Here is a 15006-nt window from a genome sequence, read left to right as displayed (position 1 = left end):
TTACGAAGGTAACCCTGGAAATTTGAGAAATGTATACAAGAACCTCTTTTCCCAAGTATTTATAAACACTTGGGCACCCATTGATGTGTTTTTCTTCATGAGGTAATATAGTTACGTTAAGCCTAATCAAGGATACGAGCTATAAACTCTACAGCAGAGCCCCAGTTTTTGCTTGAAAGTAGGTATCATTCTCATTTGAAAGAAGTAAAACCACAAAATAAAAATAAAGCCGAGGTCACCTTATAATGAAATTATTAATGCTAATTCTAATCACTTGAGATCAGAGATCGCAGCGCAAAAGGCTAATTTGGCCGGGGCCATCTTGTTCTCTCTCCTCTAGCACCTATAGCTCGTATTCTTGCTCCATTTTATGTCACTCCAAACCAAATATTTATTCAGAACTACTATTTTAGTGGTACTTTGCTGTCTTACATTGTCGTAATTGGAGTGGATACTAAAAGAACTTCACTGAACGTTCCTAAAATGATACTGAAAAGAATTTGGCGGTTAGTTTTCAAATTAGGGATCTACTTAATTAAGAGTTTAAATGGTAATCACGTCAATTTTATGACACATTTAGTCTATTACCGGGAGAGTTAGTAGTCACTGGTTTCATGTTCCTTCTCCCAACCGTAAACTATGGCCCCTTATGGGTGGACTTTTTCGAACCAGCAGCTGCAACTTGCAAGAAAAACTGGTGGCAAATTTTCACCTTTGGACAAAACTTCATGAACCCCAATGACACGGTAATATAATGACTCTCGGTCAGTGTTCAGTTAGGCTGCACTTAGAACCTGAGACATTGGTCAAACTTAGTGCGGGCTTTACCTGTGTCAGGTACAGAGATTACCGAACAAGAAATGAAAGAATTCGCCTTATGTCTACGCGTCAAAGTCGTTTATAATTGGATATCCTTTAGCAATGTCAAACTTAAGTTGAATACCATTTTTTGGTCCGAAATTAAAGAGATCATAGGGTGGTAAAGAGTCCTAACCTGGCATTGCTTTGAGTTAATCCATTACAGTCCCGAATTTGATTAAAACATTAATTAATTTAATGTATTTGTCATCTCCACAGTGTTTGATCCATCTGTGGTACGTCTCCGTGGAACTTCAGTATCTTCTGGTTGCTATAATATATTTGGTTATTTTATTCAAGTACGATTTTGGAATAGATTATTTTTTCAAAACTAGAAAGTATTTTATTTCTTAAATTTAGGAACAAATCTTTCGCAAACATATTCTTGGTGATTTGCATCGGTTTTTCCGTGGGATTCAGTACTTACTTGTCCTATGTTAATCAACTACCTCCTACAATGTTCCCCATGTATTCCAATGTCCCGTGAGTAAACGGTCATAGAATATTTCGATGTAACTAAGAGGAACAGACACGTTGGTGAAACTGTGCCTTCCACCTCGCTTTATGGCGCCTGCGCTGTACTCTTTTTGTATCATGAGAGTGCATGCGCAGAGACGGATGGCAATGTATCAACCCCCTTGTATGTCCCTTTTTTTACGTCGAAAAGGTCTATAGGAAATGTTGTTGCCTGACTGACAATTTTTGCGGTATAACGTTTTCGTGTTATTAATTCTTATTTTAGAGCCATGCTCGAGTACGCATATTTCAACCATTTCTTACCTCACGCCCATTTATGCGTTTATGCCATTGGTTTAGGCACTGGTACCTTCGTTGCTCGAACTGATAGTTTTAATTTGTCAAAGGTATGCCTTTAATTTGCTTAGTAATATTTTAATTAATCGCCAAGTTACTTAGGTGAAACAAGCATTTGGATGGATTCACAATACCGTTGTTGCATTGTTTGTATGTTTTGGTACATACATATGGTGCAATGGAAGAGAGCCTTCGTTAGTTGAAGGATTGTCTTACACCGCGTTGCATCATGTTGCGTTGGCGTTTGCCTTAAATTGGTTGGTTATTATGTGCGCAACTGGAAATTGCTGTAAGCCCTTCATTTTTTACACTAGTCAGTTTTTAATTTCTGGTTCGGGTTTTCTGTTAATATTAAGCTTTGGAGCTGATTACGAAGTCTCATTATCATCATTATCATTCGGTTTGATTCAATAAGCATGATTCATGAATATTATTAGCCTCTGCATGGATTTAATCCCGACTGTTTTTCATATGAATGAGGTTGAAATTAAGGCGGTACATTTCTAATTTACCGATTGAATTGCACAACTCGCGAGTTTGAATCTGCATGGATACCATAATGACTTGACTGTTATCCTAAACTTTTCGAATTTGTCATTTGAGTTTTACCTCCTTATCAAATGAACCCTGCTTTTTCCGCTTTTTCGTTTGAGTCGTTCTGCGGATGAACAGTATATAGTTTACGAAGTGGGTCGTTCTGCGCATGAGCAGTATGTAGTTTATGAAGTGGGTCGTTCTGTGCATGAACAGTACATAGTTTATGAAGTGGGACGTTCTGCGCTTGAACAGTATAAAGTTTATGAAGTTATTTCACCTCCTCCTAGCGTTATTTTCTGGCATGTATTTTCAAATTTTCATCATGCACTTGTTCTCAGTATGATTTCAATTTGCATGAGGCATGTTTCACTCCTTGATTTTTTCCCTCGTCGATTCCGCCATGAGTTTCAACTCTTTTTGATGAACAGATTACATCAATTGGATCTTGTCTTGGAGAGTTTTCGCTTTTCTGAATCGACCATCGTACATAATGTACCTTTTCCATTACTTGGTATTACAGTATTACTTCAAGAGCATGCAAGGCGAACAAGATTTCTCTTACAAGATACTGGTAAATGTTCAACACCACCTGATTTGTTCACTTGGCACATCGTTCTGATACCATGTTGGAACGCGTCTTTTAGTTTTTCTGGCACTATAGCAACATGATAGCGATCTACTTAGGAGCCTTAGTCCTTGCGGTGTTCTTTGATTATCCTTGTCAGAAAATCGGTTCAATTGTTCTTAATGCCGTGTTTAAGGAAACGATACCCGTTAAGAAAATGGATCCTCCAACTCCGACACTTGGTGAAATTAACGTTGTTTTCAATATGAATGAATTCAACAATCAGAAGAATCTGGAGAAATAATTAAAACTAACTTTTATTGTATGTTATGTTATGTTTTGTTTTATTTTTGAAGTTAATAAACTTATTTTATACATTAATTTCGTTGGTTATCTTATAAATTATCGCGCAAATTATTGACCAATTAAAAAAGAGCATACACACTGAAGAAAAAATCCTTGTGATGCAAGTCTTATGTATATTTTACTGGCCATTATAGTACACATGTATATAAATAAGCAGAAAGCATTGACTATTGTAGGTTATTTGATGTCGCGGGTCGTTCAATTTTATTGTTGTTTTTGTGTGACGTCATTACAATAAAAGCAGCTTCTTATTTGAATTTTTTTTAATACAGAAATAATTTTCGAATTTGGTCTATAGCTGAAGGATCAAATATAAATCAGTTGATTTTCCTACGGTGATTGACTTCAATGGCTCAATATTGTCAAAAACGATATTACAAAAAATAACAGTGTTTTGTTTATTTTTTTCATCTCTCTACTCTTATTAAGTGGTCCTTTTCACGAAACACGTAACCTTGACCTAACTCTAACCTTATAGTTATTCTTCGCGTAACCTTGACTTAACACTAACTTTCTAGACATTCTTCGCGTAACCTTGACCTAACTATAGGGTAGCCTTCTACGTATTTTTCTTGACAAATACAAAAGTACAATGATGAAAAGCAATTATAATTATATTCCCATCGACTTTCGCTTCTACTAAATTGCGAATCCATTATATATCTATCGATAAGTATCATTGTTTTCCTCTAGTTCAATCATCCGTAAAAAAAATTATAATCAAAAACGTTTATTTTTATTTTTATTATTGTTAAAATAATATTGAAAATTTAAGAGAAAAACCGAAGAAATCTCCAAAATTTTGTCATTCATTTATTTTCAGTCAAGTAGTCGAATTTAACGCGTGAAGTTACGATGCTGTTAAAAAACGTTACCTTTCATTTTGTTTTAGCGTTATTTGTAGTACAATTAATCCCGTATTGCAATGGCAACTTTATGGATTTTCGCAACCCGACAACAGAGAGCTCTAACGAGATTGTTGTTGAAAAATGGATTAAAATGGAAGACAGTCTGGTTGAAATCTTTCATAAATTAGTGGACCGCGTTTTACAACGTGTTATGGTCAATGATACCTTCCCCGTCTCGTCCCGTAGTTGCGAATTGGCTCTTTTCAAACTCATTCACGATATCAGAAACATTGAAGATTGGGCGATACGAAGTAAGACCCATAGTTAATCAAGCCCTTCCATTAATTTCGAGATTTGCGCTTGGGTTATTGCCGATAATTCTCCTCCATCTGTAGCCTGTTACCGAATATCTCCATTACTTGATGTTAGCTTCGGGTTTTGGGTAATATAGACGAGGGCTCGAGTTTCGATTCATTTCTAAACCTTTTGGATTGAAAATTGTTAACTTGACTGTATATCTTATGAATACAGAGTGTTTTTGATAAACAGGTTGTGTCTGATGAGTCTGGAATAAATTAAGGGGGATGTTCTTTAGGGGATTTTGAGTAATTTCTGTGACATATTGCCGTCCGGGACACTGTTTTCAAGATGAGATTGGAGTATTTTACGAATGACCCCCTAAACTTAATAAAGAAACTGAAAGACAATGATTTCTAATTTAATTAAGGGGTCATTCCTAAAACACTCAAACCATAACTCGAAAACAGTGGCCCGGACTAGAAAATGTCATAGAAGTTACATTTTCGACTCAAAATTGCCCAAAGAACATCCACCTTAAAGGGACTGATAAATTAACAATTACTTAGTGGTCGATTCTGCTGGGAAACCATTCGGTGGTCAACTTCTAGCCTTTGGAGCATTTGGTGACAACGAAATGTGTACAGATTTGTCTCTTGCACCGTCCAATACAACCATATTCACCGACAACTCGACAAGCGAAGTGCCTTCGTTCGTTGGACAGTATTGCACCCTTGATATTCGACCTCATATTCCGAATAAGGACGAAGTTCATAGTTCATTTGAAGCTATTGAGCAGTTGAAAGACTTTCACCCCGAAACAGAAGTAATTATAAAATACTACGAGATTATGTCATGCTATGTAATTTTAATTTACCAATTTTTCATGCAGTTTGTGGCCGATTTGAAAGAAAAAATTGGTTTTATGTATGACGTACCATACAGATATGGCATTTGTGTACCGTCTGTTTGCACACGAAAAGACATAATTTCACTTTTTTACTCATGTAAGATGATGTACTCTTTGAGTTACCTAAATCCTATTATATAATGTTTTCCCAAGCCGCTGAAAGACTATACAGGGTGTTTATGATAAGTCTGCCATAAATTAAGGGATGTTATTTAGGGCGATTTTGAGTCGAAAATGTAACTTCTATCTCCATTTTGGCGTCCGGGCCATTTAGTTAAACTTGAAGTATTTTACGGATGACCCCTTAAATTTAACAATTAAGAAACTGAAGGCCAATGCATACATTGCTTCGTAAATGCATTTACATAAGTAGATTAACTAGTGTAGAAATGAACATTATGAAAATTATAAAAAAATACACATGCATTAAGGTTAGTATTTCGAGAATTAATTTAAACGCTAATTGCGTCATTAAAGATTCAAGCTCGTAGACTATAGAGTATTAGGTAATTAATTGAATAATAATTTTATTAACAGATTTCAACCAGACTAATTTAATTGATTTTGAAATTAATTCCTGCAAACTTCGAAAGGAATTCAAACTGAGCATTTTTCAAATAATATTCATGTAAGTTCTGGTTTTACTCATTAATTCATGGACCTCTTCTACGTAAGAACACTCGAGCCCTTTGCCACCTTTCGCTTAATAACCAACTAAGTATCGGAAAAGGCGGAAATAATCGTGCATGCGACTTATATGAAAAATGTCTATCGTCTACGTGTAAATAAGAAATTTTTCTTAACACGCAGAACTGGGGCGAGTGCCTACGCGTTGATGTTAATCGTTGTAACGGGCATTGATTACAAATACTACGTAGGCAGTGAATACGATGGTACTAACCTTATTGGAGCCCAACCGGAAATGCCTCAAACTGAACCTAACGACAGTATGAAAATATTCAACCATAAATCCAATGAAATAACTAAATATTTTTGGTCTATCTAGGTCTGAGTAAGAGATTGGTTAAGAGCTTTTCTATGAGAAGCAATATGAAAGCCTTCTTTTCAACTAAAATGGGTGATGATAGAACATTGAGTTGCATCAACGGATTGCGGTTTTTGGCCATGACTTGGGTTCTGTTATTTCAGTCGGCTTCTATGTTAAGTCCATTCTACATAAGTATGTTACGCTAAAAAGCATGACATGACTTGTTACACGATTTTAAAAATGACTTTAACCATCAGGAAACATGAACAAAGTCATTTACATTCACAAGAGTCTTTTGACGCAGTTTATTATGAACGGACACTATGCAATTGACACCTTTCTTCTCATAACGTAATTCAAATCATTATAAAGCTCGCATAGTTTAATGACAACGAAATTATTTTTAATTCTTGCGCTAATTGCTCAATGATTTCCTGATTAATTTATGTTAGCTCCATACTACTGTCTTACAAACTTACGCAAGCCAAGATTCGTAATTTCCGTGTATCATCGTTGATTATCAAACGCATTTGGAGGTACAAATTACTCTTACCATAAGTTTATAAGATATGTTCCATAAATATGACACTACCTATACTTCGTAATGCTAGAGACTTACTGAGAGCTAGTTCTAGAACGACGCGAGAATTGACTACACTTGGTTTTGCAGTCCATCTTCCTATTTAGTCTGTACTGTGCCTTTCCCAGCGCCTCACCAGGCGTCACTTTACCCACGTCACTTCATGACAAGCTCTCAGTAACCACTGACAAACTTGTGGAACGTATCTTATGAACTTATGCTACGACGATAGAAGTATAGCAAAATTTCGAACTTGATTTTCACCACAGGTTCATGCCCTCGGCCATATTGACGACTGCCATCTTTTTCATCATGCCTATTTTGAGTGAGAGTCCGATTTGGGATGATTTCTACAATCCCAAGATAAAGAAGTGCGAGTCCTTCTGGTGGTTACCTCTAACTTACGCTCAAAATTTTCTTAAACCTAACAGTACCGTAAGTTTTTTAAGGTGGAATTGTGGAACACCTTGACACTAACCACCGGAATGTCTTGTTAAAAATTCTAGTGTCTTCCACACTTATGGTACCTTTCATTAGACATGCAGTACTTCATCGTTGCTATTTTCTACTTCTTAATTTATTATAAGTATGTTTTTGAAATCCTTTATTTGTTGCATACTGAAACTTAACTCGAAATGACTGTACACGGTGCGATATCAAAATCTTTTTTCGTATTTTTTAAGAAAGCTCGTCTTAATGTTTTATCAAGAAGTGATATCTAGTTTATTAGGGAGAAGGTTAGATGCCTAAGTATTCGCACGACATAGTCCCAGTCCCCCTTTCAAAATACAAGGGGGGACGTAAAAGGAGGCCGGACTATTTCGCCTCTCCTCAGTCGTAAAATACGTAATTTTCGTCATTCGCGTCGCGCTGACGTGAGTTTTGAAGAACCAATAAGATGCTGGTTGTAATTTAGAGGCGGGGATTAACTAAGGACCTACGTTTGGACTGGAGATAAAGCTTGAAATGTGGCGAAGTTATACCTTCTCCCTAGTAAACTAGATATCGCTTCTTGGTTTAATCGTGTCAAAGTTTTTAGAGAAAAACGCCTACTATCTTGTCCTAATATTTTATTGACTCGTGTTTAATCTTATTCCCGGTGTGAATTAATTAATTTATAATTGATTTAGGGACAAAGCTATGGCCAACTTCTTCATTCTTGTCCTGATTCTAAGTTCCGTTTCTTCGACTGGCATACTTTCTTTTATCAACCATTTGCCAGCTACAATAGCCGGGTTGTATCCGAGATACGAGTATGTGGTTAAACTTTGACATATATTTTTAAGTTTGGATTGAACTAAGCCTAAATGGATTCAACTAAGCCTTTGAAAATTTCAGGCAGATGATTGACCAGGCTTACTTGTTTTACTTTCTACCGCATATACCACTGTGCGTTTACGCCTTTGGTCTGTTTTTGGGCACCTACTTGTCAAGATCAAAGGATACCAAGCGCAAAACACCATTGGTACTTTTTAAACATCGTTAAATTTCATTGACCACCGATTAAATACTTAAGTATGATTTAATTTTGCAAGGTGGTACTTGTAATTGGTTGGATCCTTGCTGTAGCTGGTGGTATAACGTGCGTTTACATATCTTACTTCTTTAACAACGGTTTTGTACCAAACCATATTGAAACTTCGGTGTACAATGGTTTGAATCGCCTAACATGGGCAATGTGTTTAAGCTGGTTGATTTATTGCTGCGCCATTGGAAAAGGAGGTACGCCATAAAACCAGCAACTTGGTAACGTCTTTCTTACAACGTTGTTAACCCTAATTATTTGCTTAGGTGTTGTGAATGACATATTGTCCTGGCCAGGGTTCGTTATTTTGAATCACCCATCCTATCAGATGTACTTGTTACATTATTTGGTTCTGGCCCATTACTACACTGGAATACAAGGGGTTGCTGATATGGGAATGCAAATACTGGTGGGTTTGACGAGGTTTAGTTTTACTGCAGTCTAGGGTTGTAACTCTGGTTGGTTTGGTTTACCCTGGATTTTAGTATTACTATTTCCTAAGTAACTTGGTTGTGGTGTTCATTTGCGGCACTATCATGAGGTTTGGTTTCGATTCCCCTATGATGGGTTGTGGACGTTTGATTGTTGAGTTATGGAGGAACAGATTTAATCGAAAGTTGAACATTGAGCGAGTGACAAGACAGAGAGTTGAACCCCAAATAAATCAGGACAATGTGGTGGAAGCCGCAAGCAATAACACTAAGATTTCAACGTTAAACTTGGAAAAAGCTGAGGTATAAATTTGATTCATGAGCAATGTGTTTCATGTTTTAGTGATTTTGAAATCTATATATACGTTTCCTTTGTACTGTCAATAAAATATTCAATTATAATTACGCAATATTATCTTAGTTCAGAAATTTTAGACCAATTTTGTAAACAGTAGACCCCGTATCACGTTCAAAAAAGCCGAACGACCTGATGTCGAATGTTACATGTCCAAACACCAACATGCAGACAAAATACAAGCAGATCGAGTGGCTTAAAAGTTTAGCAACAAACCGAATCAGTTGAATGATGAAAGTAGCCCTACATGGCTTAAGTAAAAGACATCAACATATTATTATACTGTAGGCCAACGATTTGTTTAACTTCGGTGTGGGAATACTATGGTTTTTCGAAACTACACACTATATCAATGGCTTAGTAAGCTTGAACATGTCTGAAGAGGTCCTGCTAGAACCACGGATAATTATTGTTACTTTCTATTATTTTATGGATTCTAATTACAAGCATTAAACAACCGAAGATAAAAACTATTTAACATGTTGTCATTACGTACTGATCTTGGCCTACAAACTCACTTGAAGTTTTCAAGGTCATTTGAGTGTGTAAGAGTTCTACGTTTGTCAACGTACTTTAAATGTCAGGGTGATACTGATTATAGTATGACACAAGACATGAATTGGAGTTGCTTCGTGTAGTTTTAAAACGGTTAGTTTATTAAAAACAAGAAAAACTACTCAAAATATTAGGCTTTCCATGAATTACTTCAAAAATTGCTGAATTAAGATAATTTACAATAGAAAAAATAAAACGGTGTTTGTAAATTTTATTACACAATCTTCAATGGTATTTATACTTTCCGTAGTTAAATACACAGCGTGTCTTCTTAACATATAAGATGGCCGCCAAATTTGGCGCCATAACATCTTGGTCCTCATTAAGTATTTTGGTATTATACCCGTCTTTTTCCAGAATTTGTACTTCGGTGGTCCAGACCTGAACAAGAGTTAAAACGTATGTACTAAACACTATCTGAAACACTTCAGCCCTATCACCTCTTCTGTTTTTTCCATTGACTTTAGCTTAAGTATCTGAGCTACAGCGCCTTTTTTCGTCAGGTGCCTCAGTTTTCTCAATTGTCACAGTGGCTAGTGTAATTCCTGAAGAAGCTGCCTCTTCGATACTGGTGCCTGGCTCTGGTTTATTTTTCTTTTTGGATATATTAAAGCTTAGCGATTGCTTGGTCTTCGTTTTTCGATTAGGACTAGAGTCCCTGGCTCTGGTCAAAAGTCTGCCAAGGAAAATTTTATCCAACTCTTCCAATGGAGCCTCGAAAAGTACTCGCAGAATGACGGAGACAATGTAGCTCGAGAAGACATTGGCAAAGAAACACCAAAACTAAATTAAATATTGTTATCAAACTCTGGACCTTAATGTCTAAAATAATTAATAAGTCACCAGTCCAGCTTTAGTGGTGTCCGCGTGTCCCGTGAAGGACCGTAAGAAGTATTGGCAAACGGTGATGTGGATCAAATAAAGGACATAAGATGATCGGTTCAACGGAAGAAAACCCTTCCATGACAGTAACTCATTAATGAAACCTCCCCTACCAGTGGCACACATGATGGTTAACCACGATAGGGACAAGGCCCAAATGGGTCGATGAAGACCATTATAAAGCGATATTTCTGCCGGATGTATATCACGACCAAAGTGCCAAAAATATGTTGTATAAACAGGGGCCGCAAATCCAATCATTGATAAAATCCAACCAACTGCTTGGACTCTCTAAATAAATGAGCGATATGTCTCATGAAGAAAACTGGTGATACCATAAGTAGTCATACGAAGAAGCGTAGTTTAATTACCCTAGATATGTGGAATTCAATTTTTTGCGCTAAGAATGTACCTACAAACATTCCAACAGCGCAAACGCTTATGTGGGAATATGGTAACAAATACCAGAACTGGAAGAACTCGATAAACTCTCTTAAGTTAGTTTGTACCATATGAATGGAAGGCGGAAACCCACGATAATACGTCACTAGACAACTGGTTATGATGCCGCCCGCGAATATGAAGAAGTTTAATATTTTACCAGCCAGCGGGTTTCTGAAAATGTAACGTAAGACTTGTTAATATATTTCAAACAGTTATGACGTGACTCTACCAAAAAAGGTACCTGAAGTAAGTTAACAAGTAAACGATTGTGACCAGGAGAAATTGAAAGTCCATAGCTACGTACCATAAATGAAGGTGACACTAGAAAGATTTAAGAACCTTAGACTGTGATCTTTCTTATATATATTTGAGAATGTGGTTTGTTTGTAAATTTTTTCGTTATGCACAACCACAATTGGTTTATTTCCGAATTTGTCCAAACTGCGTGGGTAACACTAGGGAAAGTTCATCAGAACTTAAGGAGGGCCGTCGAGAGAGGGGGCAGTTCAATCAGTTTTCCCGTACCTTCTAGGGGACCCCGGACACCTTACGGGCTGTCTTGATGGGGGCCCACGCTTTTGTCATTTTCCCCGGGGCCCACAAACTCTCGCGACGGCCCTGGTTAGAAGTTGTTTGGTTCAGTTCTCAGAGGTTGGGGGGGGGGGTCGACTAACCCCTAGCTATTAAGCCTGTTAAGAACGTATTTATTCTATACTCCTAACATTTTAGCTTTATGAATAACCCCTAATTAAGCCTCTATTTTTTACCGATGGCTTTAAAAAACATTATCATGCTGATACTTAGTACAACTCTGCGTTTCGAGTTAAAACCCGCCACGTGGTAAGGTCTTTTAACCCTTACTGATTTTAAGCTCTTTAAAACACCCACCCACTTCTCTAGTATTTTACGGTTCATTCATTAACTTACCGCATCTTTGGGATATATTAAATCTTGAACAAAAAATAGAATAGTCCACCAATTTCTTCGACAAACTTTCGTTTGATTTTCGAAAAATTCATTCCATAAAGGAGCCTTGTTTAATAACGTAGCTAATTCCGCAATTCCAAGAACTAGAAGTTCCATAGGCAGAAGTCTAAAATAGGAAAAATTACATCCTGTTCAGTAAGTAATCGTAATTAAATGTTTTGGTTTTCTTAATTTTGATAAATTACTGACCTCCATATTCGACGAACTACAATGATGGGAATATTAAAGGCCCGCAAACCTTTCACACTGACAGTTGTGACGGTAAAATACGAGAATAATGTAGACCTATTATAAATGAAGAGCAAGCAGTTTGCATAATTGTTTTGCAAAGTTTCAACTCTAAAAACTTACGAGACAAAAAAAAATGTATCAACTGACAAAAAGGCATTGTACATAAATTGCATCACAAAATCGGACATCAATTCGTGGGCTTGTTTACCATGACCTTAATTCCATTAAAAAATCTAGGCTTAATATGCAATGTTTGGCAAATTAATATTTTAAAATAGCTTACGGTAAAAAAATGGTGGGAAGGATAAAGTAGTATGTCCAAAAACAACCCAAACCATAGTTAGAAATCGAATTCCTGATAGAGCCGTGAAAGTTGTATCACGTGGTTTTCTGGTTGACAGAAGATTGCGCAAATTTCTCCGTAAAGAAAATGCGTATAGAACTTTTAATCGAGTACCTGATGAGTTATGAATTAAAACCGTAAATACTTAATTCGAAATGTTTAAATGGTAGGACTAATTTCAAACTGAAGTTTTTTACTAGGAGGTGGTGGCTTCTTGGTTCCAGGCCTAGCTCTTTGACGAACAATTGGTTTGGTCAACTTGTAATCGGTCAGTGTAGCGATGACCACCAAGGAAAGTAGAAATGTTAAAACGACTCTATAAAAACAAAGAACCAGCCGGTTTTTATGCCCATGGATAACCAGTGATCAAAGATAACAGTAATGTGTCGCTATAGTTAACTGCGGTGGCTACTGTGCCTCGTATTCAATTAAATATATAAATCATGGGACCCATGCATAGGCGATATGTTTGTGGGACCCCAGGGCAATTGTCCATCTAGGCCCGATCATAAGTTTATATGATATGTTCCATAAGTATGATACTACATATACTTCGTAATGCTAGAGCTAGTTCGAGAACGACAAGCGAGACTTGACAACACTCGGTTAATTTTGCAGTCCATCTTCCTTGACAGCGCCTCATCAGGCGTCTCTTTACCTCGAATCTATGACCTACGTCACTTCATGACAAGCTCCAGTTTGTAACCAGTGACAAACTTATGGAACATATCTTATGAACTTATGGACCAATAGATAAGATTACCATGGATAATTATCCTTTCCTCACACTCATTAACCTCTTAGGTCGTCATCGCTCACTTTACTGGGTTCGAAATAAATGGGCTAGATGACGTCATATGTTTCCCCCTTAATTAAATCATAAATTGATGCCATTTCGTTTTCTCATCGAATTTTAATAACTTATTTGATTGCCCCTATTTTGACTTTTACTAAACTTAGAGATTATATGTTTAGGGTAATTAAAAAACTTATGATTAAATTAATTAAAAATATCTTGCTTTTGATAATCACGACATTACAGCTTCTAATAGACGTGAAAGTAATTAAATTATAATTTACAATTTTTTAATTTCACTTGAGGCTCTGGGTAAACAAGTCACTTCAATAAAAAGCATTATTATAATTAAGTCATAATACTTACATAGTTACTATCAAATCATTGGTAAGTACGATTGGTTTCTTGATTGAGCAATTATCAACGTGAACCTTAAGCGAGTACGGTGACACCACTAATTAGAATCGAAAATAATTCGTAAAATTATCGTTTTATGACATTGTAAATAATATTCATTGAATAATGTCGGCCTTATAATATAACAACAATAAACATTGTTGTCTGAGCGTTCCGCAAGAATGATTTTAAAACAAAGAAATAATACATTGAAATGAAACCAACCGCGAATCCATTTAAAGATTCGTTTTGGTTAACGTAGTATATAGTCTTTGTGTAAAATTAGCATTTTGCGGGACGTAAATAACCTAACAACCACAAGTGTGACACTTCGTATCATACGTTATTACATTAGTTTATAAGATATGTTCCTTAAGTATGGCACTTCCTACACTTCGTAATGCTAGAGACTTACTAAGAGCTAGTTCGAGAACGACAAGAGAGAATTGCCTACACTCGGTTTTGCTGTCCATCTTTCTATTTAGTCTGTACTAAGCCTTTAACAGCGCCTCACCAGGCGTCGCTTTACGAGAATCTAAACCAATGGCAAACTTGTGGAACATATCTTATTAACTTATGGTGGGAACAAACTTTTGCAATGAGTAGTGTCATACTTATGTTCCAATGTTACTTAAGAATGAGGGTCAAATATTTTAGGCTTTTTTACCGCCTTACTTATGTTGTTAAATTTAGTAATTAAACTTACGTTTAACAAGTAACCTTTCCAAATCTATTCGGCTACAAGTTGAAGGCGCGCAAATTGCTGTCCGAAATGGTAAATCGTAAATATAACCCATTCCATTTAGGAGGAAGGTGAAAGGCTAATTGTAATTAAAAAATTACAATTTTAAGTTAGATTATTGTTTACTGTGACCTTACAGAACTAAATGCATTATTCCAATTTCTATACAATGGAAAATACGCCATAGTTTTCAGACTAGGAGGATTGATACCGTTCACACCAGGAGGCCAGGCTACTTGGTATTGCACTTTGTCCGCCAAGTAGCCTGGCCTCCTGGTGTAAATGGTATCAATCCTAACAGTCTGTAAACTATGTCTTGCGAAGAAAGGACCTTTCTTAAAGATTTTAATGGAACTTACTTTGATTCTGGCTCTCTGGGATAAATTCTTCAATGGTGGCAAGAAATGCCAGTGATAAAGAAACCTTCCCATTTTGGGTAATGGAGGTCGGACATCGACTAGGCAATATTGACCCCTGAATTTATAAGGGCTGTCCGGCATATCCCGTAATGACTCGTAATCTGTCGGCACCGCTATCTCAACGCATTCGTCGTAATT

The 15006-nt window shown here is 36.5% G+C and overlaps 4 protein-coding genes and 1 long non-coding RNA gene across 9 annotated transcripts in view; 3 read left to right on the top strand and 2 right to left on the bottom strand.

The window, feature by feature from the left end:
* LOC149690257 (nose resistant to fluoxetine protein 6-like) overlaps window positions 1-3154 on the top strand; it is a 204074-nt gene extending 200920 nt beyond the window's left edge. For all 5 annotated transcript variants that reach the window (XM_089869764.1, XM_089869763.1, XM_089869762.1 and 2 more), the window contains 9 exons: window positions 9-102; window positions 414-506; window positions 581-746; window positions 1078-1157; window positions 1219-1341; window positions 1601-1721; window positions 1774-1960; window positions 2637-2779; window positions 2853-3154. In XM_089869764.1, the coding sequence (XP_089725890.1) occupies window positions 9-102; window positions 414-506; window positions 581-746; window positions 1078-1157; window positions 1219-1341; window positions 1601-1721; window positions 1774-1960; window positions 2637-2779; window positions 2853-3077 (1232 nt within the window). In that variant the 3' untranslated portion in view covers window positions 3078-3154. The remainder of the gene's footprint in view (window positions 1-8; window positions 103-413; window positions 507-580; window positions 747-1077; window positions 1158-1218; window positions 1342-1600; window positions 1722-1773; window positions 1961-2636; window positions 2780-2852) is intronic.
* Window positions 3155-6480: 3326 nt separating this feature from the next.
* Window positions 6481-8305, top strand: LOC149690256 (uncharacterized). Its single transcript, XM_089869779.1, has 6 exons — window positions 6481-6533; window positions 6635-6718; window positions 7032-7197; window positions 7269-7348; window positions 7893-8015; window positions 8101-8305. Exons 1-6 carry the CDS (start codon window positions 6493-6495, stop codon window positions 8246-8248), a joined length of 642 nt encoding a protein of 213 aa, XP_089725905.1. The 5' UTR covers window positions 6481-6492; the 3' UTR covers window positions 8249-8305.
* A 7-nt stretch (window positions 8306-8312) lies between these two features.
* Window positions 8313-9184, top strand: LOC149690255 (uncharacterized). The gene is made up of 3 exons (XM_089869783.1): window positions 8313-8484; window positions 8554-8696; window positions 8773-9184. Exons 1-3 carry the CDS (start codon window positions 8439-8441, stop codon window positions 9025-9027), a joined length of 444 nt encoding a protein of 147 aa, XP_089725909.1. The 5' UTR covers window positions 8313-8438; the 3' UTR covers window positions 9028-9184.
* Window positions 9185-9766: 582 nt separating this feature from the next.
* On the bottom strand, window positions 9767-10759 carry LOC149690254 (uncharacterized). Its single transcript, XR_016383675.1, has 3 exons — window positions 10472-10759; window positions 10069-10411; window positions 9767-10009 (listed from the first exon to the last, which is right to left on the bottom strand). It is a non-coding gene; the product is annotated as an uncharacterized LOC149690254 (long non-coding RNA).
* Window positions 10760-10854: 95 nt separating this feature from the next.
* On the bottom strand, window positions 10855-12510 carry LOC149690253 (nose resistant to fluoxetine protein 6-like). Its single transcript, XM_089870493.1, has 6 exons — window positions 12456-12510; window positions 12293-12386; window positions 12131-12226; window positions 11882-12047; window positions 11196-11275; window positions 10855-11125 (listed from the first exon to the last, which is right to left on the bottom strand). Exons 1-6 carry the CDS (start codon window positions 12508-12510, stop codon window positions 10855-10857), a joined length of 762 nt encoding a protein of 253 aa, XP_089726619.1.
* Window positions 12511-15006: the final 2496 nt, after the last annotated feature.

This window comes from Phalangium opilio, unplaced genomic scaffold, assembly GCF_054372755.1.
Source record: "Phalangium opilio isolate 3A_F unplaced genomic scaffold, DU_Popi_V2 ptg000031l_1, whole genome shotgun sequence".
Taxonomy (NCBI): domain Eukaryota; kingdom Metazoa; phylum Arthropoda; class Arachnida; order Opiliones; family Phalangiidae; genus Phalangium; species Phalangium opilio.
The sequence above is the reverse complement of the archived record's forward strand: the minus strand, read 5'-3'. Positions and strand labels throughout refer to the sequence as shown.